This window comes from Elaeis guineensis, chromosome 9 (genome assembly GCF_000442705.2).
Source record: "Elaeis guineensis isolate ETL-2024a chromosome 9, EG11, whole genome shotgun sequence".
Taxonomy (NCBI): domain Eukaryota; kingdom Viridiplantae; phylum Streptophyta; class Magnoliopsida; order Arecales; family Arecaceae; genus Elaeis; species Elaeis guineensis.
This window is the reverse complement of record NC_026001.2, coordinates 2663400-2680862: the sequence shown is the minus strand read 5'-3', so window position 1 is coordinate 2680862 and position 17463 is coordinate 2663400. Positions and strand designations below refer to the sequence as shown.

Sequence of the window (17463 nt, the reverse complement as noted above, 5' to 3'; positions counted from 1 at the left end):
CATTGAATCATTTTGTTCACAAGGGTCAGTCGAATGAAATATCCAAGCCAACAAAATTCTAATCTCTCAAGACTGGTGCTACATTAACTTCTCCAACAATTACAAGGGCCACATCCTTTTGATTTGGTTAAGCTGATTGAGAATGTTATCATCCAAAAGTTATTGACTTCCTAGATTTCCAGAAGATTTACTGGAATTTATCTGCGATAACTGACCATTTTGACAGATATAAATAGACCAACAATCAGTATGTTGCTGGATGGTTGCATCGGTATAATTCAGCATAGATTGATAAATCACTTTCATGTGTCACAAGCCAGCAAATCAGCAGTATGTTTGATTGGCCAATCAGCTTAGAAAAAGAAAAAGAAATTGAAGTATCTTTCCTCAGTTTCCTGGCAGTCTTCAAATGCCACCCAAATCCACCTGTACAAAGATGCGGAAGACCATCACATTCCCTGGCTAATAACTATCCTCTTGTTCTCTGGAGATACTGCACATTCTCTTCAATGCCCCGTATTTAGTATCTCATATTCTCCAATTTTCTCTCACTAGCAAAACTCCACCCATAGCTTCAACTGATTTCTTAGCCCAAAAAAGATTAGTTTGCTTTTGAGATGAAGCCAGGGATGAAATTGATCAAGAGGGCGAAGACATCATGCAGTGTCAAGCCTTCGCTGCATTGCAGCGTGCCGATAGGATTCCTACCGGTTTACGTCGGAGAGGAGAGAGAGAGGTTCATCATTCCGACGAGTTTTCTATTGCATCCACTCTTTAGCATGCTGTTGGAGAAAGCATACAAGGAGTATGGGTATGAGCAGAGGAACGGATTATCTTTTCCTTGCACCGTCCCCATATTTCAGGAGGTGGTGAGCGTTGTGAAGTGCTCGCATGGGCAATTTCATCTTGAGAAATTATTTGAATTCATAGTTGGTGGAGAATATGCATAAATAAGTCCATCACACACTGATATTCTTTGGTTGCTAGCCTTCGGATGAATTCGAATTGTATTTTCAACTTGTGCATGTAATTTTGGAACAATGCAAATGATCCATTTTTTCAGAAAACTGTGAAGAAAGACAGTACAATAGGTTCCATGATCCTTCTAGCATTATGGCTGATGCTTGTGTAACACTATGGTCTACAAAACAATGTTGGCCTCTGTCATGCTTTAGATTCACAACAAAAATTAGGCATTTCAATGCATTGGCCTTATACGTTACCATTACGTAATGACATATTGATCAGTTCTGATGACATAAATACAAAGTCAAAAAGGACCATTAGAAATAGTCCGATTGATACTATTTCCATTAAATAAGATCTCTAACTTCTTATTCAAATACAGTTCAAATTCTACTGATGCTTCTCATGTTATTTGCTAACATTTCTGTCGAGCGTGTGTGTAAAAGAGGACTGGCAGCTCTAATTTATTAAAGCATCTGCGAGCTGATGGCATTCCACTAGCTGACATCCACTGCTTGCTGCAGACCTCCAGACGATATCTGAATCAGGATTACTCAAATAGACTAAACTATAAACATTCTGTAAGTATACGAGTTTTCTGTGTCCAAAATACTATTTTGAATGGGGAAAGGTTATCTTTCACCACAAGAGAAGGAGGTGAATACCCTTAACAATAAAAGAATTGTCCAACAGTGCAACCATTATATAGGAGACATAAATTCCATAACAGTCCATGAATATAATAGGTTTTTTTGACATTGCTATGTACATGAATTCAAAAACTTCTAGGTATTCTTCCCTTGCTAGATAGAGTTGAATTCAAAGCTTTTCATGTATGTTAGAAATCATAAGTTCTCGTTGTATTTTTAATCAACTCTTCTTGTACAGTTTTATCCCTTCACAATCATGATTTGCTACTAATTTTTTCCACCCTCTCCTACAAACACCAGGATATCTTTAACGCAAAAATATAGTGGGTTAATTTTGAGGCCATGCACGTGTGCAAAATAGGTGAGGCAATGCATAGATGACTTGCGTTTGTGTATTCAAAATATTGGATTTTTGTAGTCTTTTTTGTTCTAGGTGTTGCTTGGTGGTGTCATGGGCTCTTTTTTCTCAAAAATTTCCCCACCACATGAGAGCTTGTAAGCGTGTGTCAAAAACTTAGGAAATGAATTTTACCGGGCTAATTAAATATGAAATATAACGATTAACTGATAAAGAAGGCCCTTTTAGTTTCTGCTGCGAAAGCGCCGAGGCTGCCTTGCCTCCATAGATCTTCTTGTGACCTTGTCTCTCTCTCCCGAACGATGATAAGATCGCCTGCAACAACGATCTCCTCGACAACCCAATATCCACATTCCTGGGACTTAAATGAAGGAAACGGCAGTGCTCTTTATGCCATGCCTGGAGCCTGACAAAGAACAGCATGGTTTACGTCTCAATTGGACTGATCTTTGGATTCAGATAGAGCACCCAAAACATCATCATGTCAGATTGCCCAAGTTAATCCTGCAATTTAAGGCCACATAGGACCAGTTTACATTACAACACAACTTAAATACGTGTATCATTAGCCATCGAAGTTAATTTTCAATCATAGGACTGACAAGAAATATTTGTTGTATATTGTTAGTGTGATTGCATGTGTCTTAACGGTTATGAACGAGACATCCAAACACAACATATGAGGGGCTGTTTGATAGCAACGCTAGAAAATCTTGGGCAGGAACGGCTCAACGTATTTGGAGGCCTAAAGCTAAAAATGAAGATGGAGTCAGAGAGGGACCTTCTTCCAGGCTCCGGCTTTTGAGAAACGAAAATGGACCGGCGGGCCGCTGGCCCGGCGCACAACCGGGACGGAGGGGGAGTGTCGAAAAATAAAAAAAAATGAAGAAACTTACCGGTGGAGGTCGGGGGGTGGACCGCTCTGCTCAGCGATGGTGTGGTCCGTGTGGACTGTGGAGTGGAGCCGACGAGCCGTGGTGGTCCTAGACGGCTGGACCTCCTCACCTCCTGGTTCCTATTTCCTAGTGGTCTTGCCTTGCCGCCTTACCGGCCGGAGAGGCCTTGCCGGACCGAAGAGACCGGGACTGGTGGAGCCGTGGAGCGTGGACTTGGAGGCGGGGCAGGACTGGGATGCCGGAGGCGGAGACATGGAGGCGGAGGCGGGATCGGGACACTGGGATGCGCCGATCGGCCAATGCGGTTACTGATGGAGCATGGAGGCGGGATCGGGACGGCGGGACGCCGGACGGCCGGAGGTGGAGGCGTGGAGGCGGAGGCTGGACCGCGACTGGACTTGGAGGTGGGACCGAGATGTCGGAGACAGGATCGGAACGTCGGGATGCGGTCACTGATGGAGTGTGGAGGGCCTGGAGGCGGGATCGGGACGTCGGAGGTGGAGGCTGGACGCCTGGACCGGGACGCCGGAGGCGAGAGGCGGAGGCTGGACCGCGATGCCGGATGCGCGCGAGCGAGGGGCCTCCTTGAGGTGGGGGCCTAAGACAAGGACTTCGGTGGCCTTGCCCTTCAGCCGCTCCTGATCTTGGGTCACACCTACACCAGCTATGCTCATTGGGAGTTTATTTGAGATGATACGGTTACATTCCATCTCAAGGATATGGTAATTATATTTATTGCTTGAATAGTTGACAGTATAGTTGGATGGCCATCCGTCTCTTGAATAATTCATGCATCTTTTAATGAAATTAGTGAGTTTCATCTCTTCATAGGAGACCAACGGATGTAATTACAACTACGTCATCGAAGATTGAAAACTTCTTGCACTCCCTTGATTTGATTTGGACGAGGTAGTAAGTTTAAATTTTTGGCTGGTGTTTGACTTGGGCATTTAGCAGGCCCCGGCCTTGTGCTCACAAAACAGCTTTTTTTCACAAGAATAATTATGGAAAGTCAAACCTGATGCATAAATATTAAAGCAATATTCTACCTTTATTTTCCATTTTATAAATAAAAAAATTATTTAAAAGTATCTTAAAAGTAATAGTTTTTCTTGGTAAGTGTAAAAGTAATAGTTAAAGAAAAACTAAAATAACTATCATTGCGTGACCTTCTTTTCTACCTTTTCTTGTTCCGGAACCCTGCACGTGTTTAACCCCGGATGGTTCACATCATCGTAATTGCTATGAGTGCCGCAGACCCCACCATTGTCTTCCAAGAAAGAAATATCTCAAGACATCACGTGGAGAGAGAGCCTTATCCAAGAATTCCTCCTCGACGATTTACCGGATGGCTCGTCTCGAAGGACACGTCATCCCCTGGTTAACGGACCGCAAAGCAACCGTCCAGGAAAGATATTTCCAAGTTTCCATCACAACCGTGCATTCCATAGACCTGCCGCGTAAAATTTCCTGATTCGCTCGACGACGTCGCCACAAAGCCCTCGGAATCTCTAGAACGACCCAGAAACTCCGTTCCTGTTTTTCCCGAATCCACCAAAGAGGCCACTGGTTTTTTTAATGATTATTATTTCTCGTTCTTATCCGCAAACTATCTTTCCTCCTATTACTTGAGCTGGTCGTCGCCTTGGGAAGCAAGTCACTGAGCAATGGCCATAAGGTCTCCTGCGGCGCGAGCTCCTCTTCGTCTTCTCCTGGGTCGACCTGCGACGATGGAAGGAGTCGTGGGTGGTGCTCGAATGGGAGCCCCTCGCTACTTCAGCGACAGCACGGGGAGGATTCTCAGCGAGGAGGAGAGAGCCAAAGAGAACGTCTTCATCCAGGTCGATTTCTCTTTTTCACTCATCACCACTTCCTCCTTCTGATCCCCATATATAGTTCCTCCAATTCCATTCATTCTTTCGTTCGATTGTTGGATTGCGATTTCGTATTTCTTGGTGGTCTCTTTTGCTTGCGCGCAGAAAATGGAGAGGGAGCGGTTGGAGAAGTTGCGCAGAAAGCGGGAGAAAGAGAGAGCGGAAGTGGAAAAATCCAGTGCCGAAAAGGTATATATATCGGGTCCTCAGCTTGCTTTCTAGGGTTTTTAGGGTTTTGCTTCGTCCTAATTCCGTTCGATGATATGGCTAGGTGATATCTGTGTCAGATGTGTCTGGGAGGGTCATATTCAACGATTTAGATAAAATTGTCCCGTCCGATCTTTCTAGAACCTTGATGTCGCCATGGCTCCATGGTTAGTGATCAGGGCATGTTGTTGTTTACAAAGTGGTGAGGGGTGACACGAATTGAATATGTGAAAACTTAAGTTTGGGTGCATGATATCGTGGGTAAGATGAATTGGAAGGCATGAAAAGCTGATGCTTTCATTTATTAAATCCACCCAAGTCTGGGGTCTTTGAGTATTCAAGAGAAGACAGAGTGGACAATATGTATGGAAGATTTAGTTAGAATCCAGATCAAATATTTATTAGACAAGCATATATAAACGGTGCTAGCGATATGATTAAGAAAATTCCAAGTTTTCCGTGGTACAAAGATCTTAGGTTGGACCATTCTCAGGTTGTAGTTAGTAATCTATCTTAAAATTACTCGGCAAATAAGTGAACAGTTCATATGTACTGCCTAAGTTTGAAACTAAAGCTTTTATTTCCTGATTTATGGTTTTCTGTCTCTTTTTGCATTTTGATTGTTTGGTAATAACTGATAGAATGAATTGTTTTGCAATACTTACAAGCTTGGTTATCTACTGCTATGTAAATGATGACACCTACGATATTCTTTGATGAACTTCTTGTTTAGCATCTAGTTATTAAGCGGTCAGATATATCAATTCGGTAGGTCACTTATTACACATCTGCATTGCTGGTTCTCATGTTTGTCGTCTCACCTGTTTTCTTCTCTGTTTTTCCACAGAAGTTGGAGGAACCTCTGGCAGGCTGATGCGGCTGTACCCTGTCCTGTTAGCTTCACTGCCGACTTTGCTCTATGTAGTATGTGCGTGGATCGATTAATGAGGAATAATGTACATAGCCTGTGCTGCTGCCAACTTTGGTGTATGGATGAAAGAAGTGGCTATTTGTATTAAAAATAAACTTCTTTCTCGATGTCTTTTTTTTTTTTTTTTTTTTGGGTGATTGGACTTTTTGATGTCAGGCAGAAATGGTATTGTAGTGTCATGGGTTTCTAACTTCAGAGTTAGGCATGACCGAAGTGTTGGAGGCAATTTGCAGATTTAGCATCAACAGGGTCGAGTCCACGGAGTTTCGGATCCAAAACATGTGGTGGAGGCTTAAAAAGCATGCAGCCTAAAACATGCTGTTTTTATTGTCGTCGGCGAGATTGTTTTTCCTGCCGTATCCGCAAGTCTGTTCGAGGATGTTCCTTCTGTTGTCGAAATGATTCAAGTGCCAAGAATGTAACATAAGATTCTCTTCCCCACAATTCTGAAAATCCTATAGTTGGGATCGAAATATGAAGGATGGGTAAGGTCCTAACTAGAGGAAGTATCTATTGCTGATGGAAACAAATGTGGAATTGTTCGCGGAAATCTGAACTTGTACATTGCGTCAATCGGGCGTCATCGGTTGCAGATTCTGTTTCTTGTGACAAAAGGTAGTCTGGAAGAATTCAGCTTGCAGGTGGGCACTACAGAGCTTGCAGCAGAATCCAACAGCCTTGTGAATTGCCTTCTCATCCTGCTTGCACGCTGCCTGGGATCTTATTGATGGAGGTGGTGATCGGTTCTTCGGATTGAACCAGATATGGATTGGGTTAGATATAGAATAGATGTAAAATTTATCAACTTGAATCCAATCAAAAATTCAGATCTGAATCTATCTTATTTAACAGACGGTAGAAGTCAAATCTGTGATAAGTGGAATCAAGTTAAATCGATCAGCATTGCCACCTTGTTGAGAGAGAACGTTCTAAGATCGGTGCATTGCATCTAGATGCCAATAGGCTATTTTCTTCCAGATGGTTGCTAGTTAGCTCTCATCTAAATCCTAAGGGGTGCCATGGGCGTGGGGTATGGAGTTTAAAGTACCAGGGGAGTCGTGCTCACATTAGGAGCAAAATGATTCATGGCGTTTTGTTGGATTTACTCCATGTCACTATGGTGCCAAGTAGGATTGAGGTGTCAAATGAGCTTATTTTCCGTTAACAGAACCAACAGGCAAATTAACTTAATTAGGTATAAATTCATCAGAGAATGTACTATATAAGCAACTAGAGAACGCTTATCTCGGTAATGGACAATAAATACGAAAGCTGCACCCTGCAAGAAGGGCTGGAAAATGGACCTTGGCCGGGCTGAAGCCGGTCAGACCGACCCCCTTTTAGGCTACTCTTGGACAAAACTTTTGGGTTTTATACCAGGACCAGGTCTTAAAGCCGAATGGAAACTGTTAGACTCGGCAACGGGATTTTACTATACGCCAATATCTGCGTTGGATATTTTTATTCTTTTTCAGAAAAAGGGAAAATCATTTTCAACGGATCCAACGGTCCCGATCATCCTCACGTATTTCATCAGACCTTGCGCACGTTAGTCCCACGCAGCGAAACCCTAGCTCGCGGAGAGGCCTATTTCTCCCGTAAGATCAAAGAGGCCCTCTGACGCCGCTGCTTCCCTTCTTCGCTGACGCAGGCTTCCGAAACCCTAGCAGTAGAAGGCCAACTTCCCCTGCAGAATGGTGACAATATCCTCTTCTTTTCCCTTGGATTTGACTGTACTTGATGTTTTGATTCCTGATCTCTACTGTTATTATCGGGACAGGCGCCGAAGAAGGATAAAGCTCCTCCCCCATCTTCTAAGCCGGCCAAATCCGGTGGAGGGAAGCAGAAGAAGAAGGTAATGTGATATGGTTTAAAGTTAGCGTTTGGGAATCTGGTTTTTTTTTTTTTTTGTTGGATTGACTCTAAGGAACTGGGGTCTGGATTGCAGAAGTGGAGCAAGGGAAAGCAGAAGGAGAAGGTGAACAACGCGGTGCTCTTCGATCAGGCGAGCTATGATAAGATGCTCTCCGAAGTTCCAAAGTACAAGCAGATCACTCCCTCTGTGCTGTCTGAAAGATTAAGGGTAAAAGCTCTCATCTTTATTATCGATCTGTTGTTTATTTCTGGATATAGTTGTGATATATGAGTATCTTTGCGAGATTATTATGCTGTTCCTTTGCTTGTTTTAATAAATCTTATAGAATGTTAAACTGCTTTCGTTCTTTCTTTTTTTATTTTTTTTGGACTTATGAACTCTCTTTTTAGTGCCCAAGGGGCTGTCTTCTGATACATATTTACGTGATTTATTTCTAGGTGGAACAATTAGATACCTGATAGGATTTTCTTACTCTCTAGCGTTGTCTTTTAGATGGTTTGCGCACAGTTGGACGCATGGATGAAGAAACGAGAAAATGTTCTCTTTGTATTTGGGGTACAATAGATGGACTTCTTGCTGGATACTCTTTTTTTTCTTTTAGAGGGTGGAGCACCTGTCCCTGATTTCATTAAGTAAATGATATCAAGATAAGGTACATGATTGAAAATAAAATGGAGGTGAGGTTGGGAAAGGATGAAGCCGGAGTGGTAGTAGAGGTAAAAGTAGATTGAAAAGTTTATAAGTTTCTAAAATAGACTTAGTAAGTTCATAAATTTCAGTAAAAATTGCTTGAAACTAATGGTTATATGTAAACCTTATTTTCTTTTGTATGGTTGTTTTGTAATTTTGGAGTATTGATAAGCCAATTTGCAGAACCAAGTCACCTGACTGAAGTGGTGTATTACTTTGGTTGAAGGTTGGCGATAATAGTTTGCAATTCTCCGTGCCTCTCAATTTCTTAGTTTGAAGATGGTCTCGAACAAATTGCTACATTCTGGTTTCTGCTTATTTTATTTTCACATTTTGTTATTATTTTGGGAAATTCATAAGCCAATTTCACAGCAAAGTCATCAAATTGAAATGGCAAATACTTTGGATAAAGGTTGGCAATAATAGTTATGCGATTTTCCGTCCCTCTCAATTGTTTCTGTTTGAAGATGGCCTCGAACAAATTGCTACATTGCAGTTCTCATCTGAGTACATAACCTCTGCACTAGTAGGTAGATGATGTTTTAATTCCCCCTTAACATCAAAGATCATTTTAGGGAGATCTTTGTGGCCTATCTTTGAAAATCATTTCAGGTTCATATAAGTTTCTGAAAATCTTTATCTAAATTTTTTATTCTCTTTTTGAATTATCTATTTTTGAAGATGGTCTATTACATATTTCTGCATTCTGACTTTTGTTTTAGCTTGCCTAAGTCATACAGATATTGTGTTAGTTTAGCAGACTGCTGGATTGACATCCTTTGCACGACCACTAGCTTAAACTGATCTCCACACTTGACAGCAAGAATTGATCAACTAAAAGTAATATTTCAGTGTTGTCGCCTTTGCTGGATACTCTCAATGCTTGCTTATTGTGTTTTCTTTGAGTTTGGATAGTGTGGGTGAGAGAGGATAAAAAAGAGGGCAAACATCATTATTGGCTATAGAGGCTTTGGTTAATTAACTAAATTAAAAGACTGCTCCTCATTCTCTTTTCTATGAGAAGTGAAATGTGTCCTATGTAATGATCCAAGCATATATAATTGAAACTTTCAGTCTTGCAATAGTTTGTTATCGTATATTATTTCAGCAATGCAGGATGCCAAATTTTCATTTTATGCATTGAAAGCTGAAAATCGTAACTTTCAATCTGTAGTTCAGTTTACCTGTTACCAAGCTTGGATCATATTTTTTGGCGTACAGGATTCTTCATATCCCAAGCTTTGACAATATTCATTGCTTACATGAACAATCGTAGATTTCTGTTTTGTCATTTTATATCTTGTATTTCTTTGGTTGTAAGTCTTTCATGTTAGAAACCCTACCTTGAGCTTTAGCAGTAACTGAGATTACTCTGAACAACACACTTTTAGAATTCTGTGAACTTAGGACCTCATAAGTGTTAAGTCAAGTGCTGCAACTGTAAATCATCACATTCAGGAATACCTCAACCATTGACAGTCAGCAGTAGTTGTGCACGGTCAATTTTGAGTTTAGAGCCTTTAAATTATTTAATGTCATGTCTATTTTTTAAAAACAGTAAAATCTAATGGAGAATGGGTTAACTGCTAAGACTGCATTGTTGGAAGTAAGCACGATATATAGTAAAACATGCCTAGCATGACTGCGGTACGAAAATTAAAAAAAAGTTTAAGTTGAATTATGGTTGGTTCATGTTAATGTTGTCTTCACATGCCTAAATTTTCTTCTTCTTGTAGTTTCTTTCTGACATTTTAAACGCTCCAAAGCCTCCTTTTGCTGGTATTTAGTGAAACTGGAAAATTGGAAATATTTTGACCTAAATATTAATCGATAGATTGATCTAGATCTGGGACATGTTGGTTTGTGGTGTTCTGAGATAAAAGTTGTGCATACAAAATAATCATTACGTCTGCAGGCCCTTGGTTTACAGGTTTGATGCTTGTGATGGCTTAAGGCTTTGAGTTAGTGACCATAATTTTACCCGCAGATGTAAATTTGGATGATGATTCACTTGTATGCTGTATTTCAATATCAAATAGTTCTACATGGTAAGTTATCTAAAGTTGTTTGATATAAAATTTCACTAAAGCTGCGGCTTTCTAGTTGTGAAATGTTTTAATTATGAAAAGCAACTTATATGGGACGGGAGTTCTGCTCTTCATCTGTCATTTTGATTAAGCCATGTATTGCTTATCTTTGTTGAGGAAGAAGTTGCAAGTTTTTGGCACTTAATCTGTCAATCCTTTCTGGCTTCTCAAGTAATGTTGTTTTCTTGTATTTTTTGCTAATATAAATGCGAGACCTAGCATGTTTCATCACATATCTAGCACTCTTTAATGACTGAAGCTAATTTCATATTAAATAAATACACATAATGCAATTTATATTTTAAAGGATAGAACAAGAAAAGTGCACCGCCTAAAAGTTGGAGTATGCTTACAATGTAAATAATTGAAATTGTGTTTTTAAGGAATCACAACCCTCCATGCTTCCATGCATGGGCATCACATGTGCATGACACTGATTTTAGTATGTTGGTCGGTATGGTTATTAGAATCTTGCTGTTCCTTTTCTGTGGGGAATCAGCTCGTTTCTATTTTTCCCCCATATATCTACTAATAGGATGCCAGTATTTGATAAATGATTTTTTTTTTTTTTTTTTTTAATGGAAAAACATTATCGTGACCTGACCTGTCTAATTATCTCTCTCTGTGTGTGGGTTTTTTAGATCAATGGATCACTGGCGAGAAGGGCAATAAAGGATCTAATGGCGAGGGTTCCATCAGGATGCTATCTGCCCATGCCAGTCAACAAATTTACACAAGAGCCACCAATACCTAGATGGGTCTGGCCCTCGCTGATTCTTTGGGGGTCGATTCTCGTCTTGTTGGTACATGATGTTATTTTTCATATTTGAAGTGTTAGTGAGTTATGCTTTTTGTTTCTCTTATAACAAAAAAAATAGGCTTTGTTCTGTCGTTGATTAAATACTGCAGCAGCTAAATGAATTTTAATATTTTATGCTATGATTTAGCAAAAAAATTAAGAAATTGCTTTGCTTCTCTTTGGCCTGTAGAGGAGATTTGTGAGATGAAGCAGAAGCTCTCGGTATTACGTTGCGACCAGTGTTGGTATTTACTTCTGTGGTGATTGTCGGGTAGAGTGTTTTTTATCCCCGTCGTTGGGCTTGCTGTTGCTGATAAGTGATAAATTTGTGACTTGGTTCAAGTGGTTCTAGCTGACCAAATACCGCCTTCCATCTTGCTGTAGGAATCAGATGGGATCAGCAGAGAACATATAAAAGGATATACTTAATTTGCTTTTTAAGAAGGATTATTTCATCTAATGGCTGGATAAGGTACCTTGAATGTTTAGAGCTGCTTTCATAATTTTCGGTTGAAGCAGAGCACCAAGTTCGATATCCCGACATTATAGGACTTGCCTATCTGCTTATAGAAATTCATTTTCTGATGCTTGCCCGTAACCGGATTACAAGCATTTCTAGTCATATGGCCATGCCGATATGCAGAAAATTGTCATGAAATAAGGACGGAGGCCTCAACTCACTGAGATAATTTAGTAGTTATGAGCAAATTCATTTCAGATATTGATTAGGTGATAAAATCACCAGCTTAGGAGCTATTTGGAGTTCTATAATTGAAGTGTTGCAACTTAAGTTGCTTTACAACTTAATGTAAGAAAGCGGGGTGTTTTGGCAAACACCCCATCGAACATCTTGTCATGTCAGCAGATGTTAGATTGCAGCATTTGATGTACGTGAAGATAAAGATATTTTGTATCAAGAGGTGTATGTCGAAGTCCTAATGCTGAGGGCCTGGATATGGACTTAGACAGCAATGAGAATGGTTGCTACCTGCCTGCTGGGGGAAAAGGGTAGGGTGCCAGAGGTGGTGCATAGAGGCATAGCGTTGGGGAGAGACAGTGGCAGGTGATGAGAGGTGGTGCATAAAGGCATGGAGGTGAAGGGGGATGATGGTAGTGACGGACGAGGAGGCGTGGTGGAGGACCAAAAGAAAGAGAGAATTTTTTTTTTTTAATTAATGCCTCTATTTGAGTGGTTGTTACAGATCCTGCAGATATTTTGATTGCAAGTCAAGCTACCACAAGATAATCCTATTTTACAATTTAGCATGTAATTAGCTTACCACACAATTTAAGTTGCAACCATTCAAACAAGTTGGTTAGTTTTCACCTGCAACTCGAGTTGCCAGTCCTCTACCCTATTATCAAAAAGCACATATCCTCTGCAGTACCGCAATGCATTGTGCAATATGGTGCATCACGTGTCGTCCGTTGCATGATGGATGACTACACGTGGCCGTATGCATGCGCACACACGGTCGTGCGCACCGTTCATTGCATGATGGATGGCACATGCTGGTGCGGTGCACTGCAGAGGATCTGCGTGCATTATCAAAATTCACATCCATAGAGAATGTGCATTATCAAAGTTCACATCCATAGGGAATGCTTAAATACTAGGTTTTTACCATCATCAACTATTGCACACAAACGTATAGCATCCATAAGTATCCACTATGGCTTGTAGATCACTCAGGTCCCATGAACGCCGTAACTGCAGTTTGTTATTATTCAGCATGGCTCTGCTGTTATTGATCTGAATTTAAGATAGTTAAATGATAGAATCATCAGCAATGACTCGTCATCTCTAGCATGGCAACACGCTGATAAATTCGCATGTCACTATACCAAATATTGTAACCGAGGATGATTTGAACCTTATATTGGATGGATTGGCGACATTCAGTTGCTGGATTGTACAATTTTGCCTTGCAATCTCTCTTTACTTTTCACCAGTAATCCTTGCATGAACAGTTGCCACTTTCAAACGTATGAAACCGACGCAAGTCTCTTAGAACAATCTCCCTTTTATAGATCCTGGATGCAAGCTTAAAAGCAGAATGGCAGTCCCCACATACTCTCAAGTTCTTAGTTATTTTGATAGGGATCCCATCAGGTATCTTGAGGAGCCCAAATGCCAAGGCTATCCTCTCACTGTGCATAGCAAGCCTCTCACTTTTCTCGATCTCCTCATGCAACACCAAGCTAGTATCAGGAACATAGCCTTCTTCCTTCAACTTCTCCTCTATCTCCTCCATCTTCTTGTATATCTTCTTCCATTCAGGATGTTTGGAATCACCTACAACAAACGAATGAACAATCCCACCATCCTCAATAGAACTGCAACCTGCTTCTTTCAGTATCTTCTTCTCTTTCATCACCTCTCTCAGTTTCTGAGCATCTGCCCATCTACCACTTCCTGCATATATATTTGTTAAAAGAACATAATAACCTGGTTCCCTTGGCTTAAGCTCGAGAGCCTTCAGTGCAGCCATTTTGCCAAGCTCGACATCCTTGTGAACTCTACAAGCACCAAGCAATGCACCCCATGCGGAATCATCAGGTTCTAAAGGCATAGCTTTTATCAACTCATAAGCTTCTTTAAGCCTCCCAGCACGCCCGAGTAGATCCACCACACATGCATAATGCTTTGTCTCAGGAACAAGATCGTAATCCTTGCTCATGGACTTGAAGCACTCCAATCCCTCTGCCACCATGCCTGCATGACTGCAGGCAGAGATCAATGAAACAAATGTGCTACCATTTGGCTTCATTCCATTGAGTTGCATCATTGCAAACCATTCCAGTGCATCCATCACTTGGCCATGGAGCCCAAAAGCATTAATCATTGCATTCCATGAAACTATGTTTCTCTCAGGCATCTCATCAAAGACACGTCGAGCCTCTGCAATACAACCACACTTTGCATACATGTCCACAAGAGCAGTGCTCATGATAATATCCAAATCAAACCCATTTTTAATACTGTATCCATGAACCTTCATTCCTAGTTTAATATGCATCATATCAGCACAAGCTGGTAGCATGCTGGCCACTGTGACCGCTGTGGGCTTAACACCATAAGCTTGCATACAAATGAACAACTCTAAAGCCTTGGCAAATTTCCCATTTTGGGCATAAGTTGAGATCATCACAGTCCAAGAAACAGCAGTCCTCCCAGCATTTCATCAAAGAGTTGGCGGGCAGTTTCCATTTCCCCACATTTTCCATACATCGCAATCAGACTGTTGATCACTGGCTCCTTTATCTCGACGCCTTTTTCTATAATCAATTTATGCATAAGCTTCCCTTCTTCTAGATCACCAAGCCGACCAACCGCTGGAAGTACTGATGCCATAGTAGACGAATTAGGCTCGAAACCCAGTTCTATCATCCATTTAAAAGCATCAACTGCTTCCACGTCCGACTCATTATAAGCATAGCCCGCAATCAAAGCATTCCAACAGACAGTGTTCTTCAAAGGGATCTTATCAAACACTTGTCGAGCGATTCCCACCTCACCCAATTTCATATAAAAGTCAACAAGCGACGTCGAGATATGAACATCAGATGCGAGCCCTGTCTTTATTATCCTCCCATGAGCTTCTCTGGCCTCGGAGGGCGCAGAGAGAGCAGCGCATGACTTTAGAATGAACGGGAAAGTGAACTTATCAGGCGGTGTAGAATCACTGTAGAGCATTTTGGAGTACAAAAAGAGGGCTTTTTCGAAAAATCCATGAGTGGAGTAGCCTCGGATCATTGCATTGTAAGCAAATTGGAGTTTGAATGGGATTCGCTGGAAGCAGAGCTCAGCGAAGTCCATTTGGTTGAACAGAGAGTAGAGGCTGATGAACTTGGTTTGAACTTGGAGTGTTTGCGGGGACCGGGATTTGATGATTTGTGCATGGATTTGCTTGAGAGATTTGGGATCTGTGACCCTTTGGAGGAGAATGGAAGGAGGGGTTGCTAGTGAGAGATTAGAAGATTTCAGGATGGTGGAGGGGTTTGAAGTGTCCGGAGGAGCGGTACTGGGGACGGAGAGATGGAGAGCTGCCGCCATTTTTTTTTTTTTTTTCCCCTGAAATTTAGAGGAACCCTACGGCTATGAAGGGGAGACGGAAAAGGAAGGTGGTACGACAACGGCAGCTCCAACTCATCACTAACTTGATTGCTATGTGTTTGGATATACCGATAGATCCTGATATTGACTCACCGACGTCGACTCATCGATAAATTTCGATGCCGATCCATCCTCGAGGATGGACTGATCGATTTTGCCCATCTGATGATGAATAATATCAACGGTAGCAATCGATGATGCTCGGCTCGAGCTTGTCGACCTAACGGGCCGACATTGCCTCCGATCACCTGAAGACCGATTCTGCATCACAAACTCCCTATCAGATGAGACATCACCGACTCTCTATCGGTTTGGACAACCGGCGTCCAACTTCTACAAGCCCTCTAAGACACCGAACGAGCGGCATGGGCTGCAGTCCTGCCAAAGACATGCCGTGCAACCGCAGGGGGCGTTGTCCTGCCAGGAACTGAGGTGCTGTCTTGCCAAGAATGCGAATTAATTCCTAGGACCTGTCAGTCCGTCAACGACATGACAACCCCCGGTGATTTGACAACTCTTCAGTTGTCAACATCACCGACAGCGGAACCATACCACCTCCTACTATAAAACGAGGTAAGGCAGCAGCTTAAGAGGGGGTTCCTTTCTCTCTCTCTCTCTTCCTCTCTCCATTGCTAAGTCTCCTGATTCCTCTCTACTGTTGCCTAGTCTCCTCTCTGACTTGACCGTCGGAGGGTCCCCACCGAAAGCATCTCCGGTCAGTGTGGACTTTTCTTTATAGGTGCTCGTTTCCGGCGACCAGACGACGAGGGGATTGCCGCAACAGGTTTGGCGCGCCAGGTAGGGGGGTCGATTGTGGGCACATGACCTCCACAGAGTTTGAAGAATCTTTTCGAAATGACAAAAATCAGGGCTCAATGGTCGAGGGCTATCGGATCGGCGAGACACTCTTCCCGCCGGGAAGAAGCCTCTCCACCACTCCCCGCGGCGGAGCCTAGCTCTCCCCATCCGTGGTGACCACGGAGGCGCAGATCGCGACGATCGTGCGGCAGATGACTGCGTTGGCGGACGCGGTCAAGAGCCTTCAACAACCTACTCGTTTGCCGCATTCGCCGGTGGAGCAATCGACGGTAAACCCGATGCCGTCCAGGGGTAGCCGCGATGCCCGCATCGATCTCTATCTCCTCCTCAGGAGCAGCCCTCCCTGCATTCCCATCGAGAGGGAGAGAGGCCGCCACGGCGCGACATCCACCAGTCTCAACGCCCTTCTCCTTCTCAGCTCGAGCGAGCAAGGAAGGAGAAGCGGCCGCGAACACCGTCCGCCTCCCTCTCGGATTCATCAGGAGATTCGACTCCTGGAGTCTCCCAGCACCGACGGATGGATGACTACGAGTGTAGGTTCGAGAAAATCGATCGTCGACTCGCCCAGCTCCAGATGGACGGTCAGAAGTCTTCGAACGACGTCGACTTCCAGACCGTCCAACCCCTCTCCCGATTCATACTCGACGAACCGATCCCTAGTCGGTTCAAGATGCCGCACGTAGAGCCTTACGACGGCTCTACCGACCCTATCGACCATCTAGAGAGCTACAAAGCTCTCATGACGATCCAAGGGGCGACCGACGCCCTTCTCTGCATCGGCTTCCCCGCCACGCTTCGCAAAGCCGCCAGGGCTTGGTACTCTGACCTTCGCTCCGGGAGTATCCACTCCTTCTTTCGTGGCCCATTTCAGCACTAGTCGGAAGCCATCACGAAACTCAGATAGTCTTTTCTCCCTCAAACAGAGAGAAAACGAGACGCTCCGATACTTCGTGGCGTGATTTAATGCAGCCACGCTTGAGGTTCGGGACCTCAACGAAGATATGGCTGTCTCGACCATGAAGCAGGGACTGAGGGCGTCCCGATTCACATACTCCTTGGACAAGACCCTCCTCCGAACATACGCCGAACTGCTAGAACGCGCGTACAAATATATGCGTGCAGACGAAGGAGTTTCCGACCGACGCCTGACCAAGACCAAGGGACTGAAGGAAAAGCGAAGGAAAGGTCAGGCC

General features: G+C 42.9%; 3 protein-coding genes and 2 non-coding genes across 5 annotated transcripts; 4 read left to right on the top strand and 1 right to left on the bottom strand.

Moving 5' to 3' along the window:
- Nucleotides 1-4386: 4386 nt before the first annotated feature.
- Nucleotides 4387-5989, top strand: LOC114912590 (uncharacterized). The gene is made up of 3 exons (XM_010932823.3): nt 4387-4711; nt 4850-4933; nt 5799-5989. The coding sequence occupies exons 1-3, from the start codon at nt 4538-4540 to the stop codon at nt 5823-5825; spliced, it is 285 nt and encodes a 94-aa protein (XP_010931125.1). The 5' UTR covers nt 4387-4537; the 3' UTR covers nt 5826-5989.
- A 207-nt stretch (nt 5990-6196) lies between these two features.
- On the top strand, nt 6197-11474 carry LOC105052114 (small ribosomal subunit protein eS25). Its single transcript, XM_029266719.2, is given in 5 exon segments — nt 6197-7579; nt 7663-7737; nt 7831-7965; nt 11177-11216; nt 11219-11474. Coding segments are annotated over 5 exon segments (324 nt in total). The 5' UTR covers nt 6197-7576; the 3' UTR covers nt 11290-11474.
- On the top strand, nt 8631-8752 carry LOC114914540 (small nucleolar RNA snoR86). The gene has a single exon (XR_003801885.1). It is a non-coding gene; the product is annotated as a small nucleolar RNA snoR86 (small nucleolar RNA).
- LOC114914541 (small nucleolar RNA snoR86) lies at nt 8818-8940 on the top strand. The gene has a single exon (XR_003801886.1). It is a non-coding gene; the product is annotated as a small nucleolar RNA snoR86 (small nucleolar RNA).
- A 1711-nt stretch (nt 11475-13185) lies between the features above and the next one.
- LOC105052115 (putative pentatricopeptide repeat-containing protein At3g11460, mitochondrial) lies at nt 13186-15485 on the bottom strand. The gene is given in 2 exon segments (XM_010932824.4): nt 13186-14481; nt 14484-15485. Coding segments are annotated over 2 exon segments (2109 nt in total). The 5' UTR covers nt 15392-15485; the 3' UTR covers nt 13186-13280.
- Between the last annotated feature and the right edge of the window lie 1978 nt (nt 15486-17463).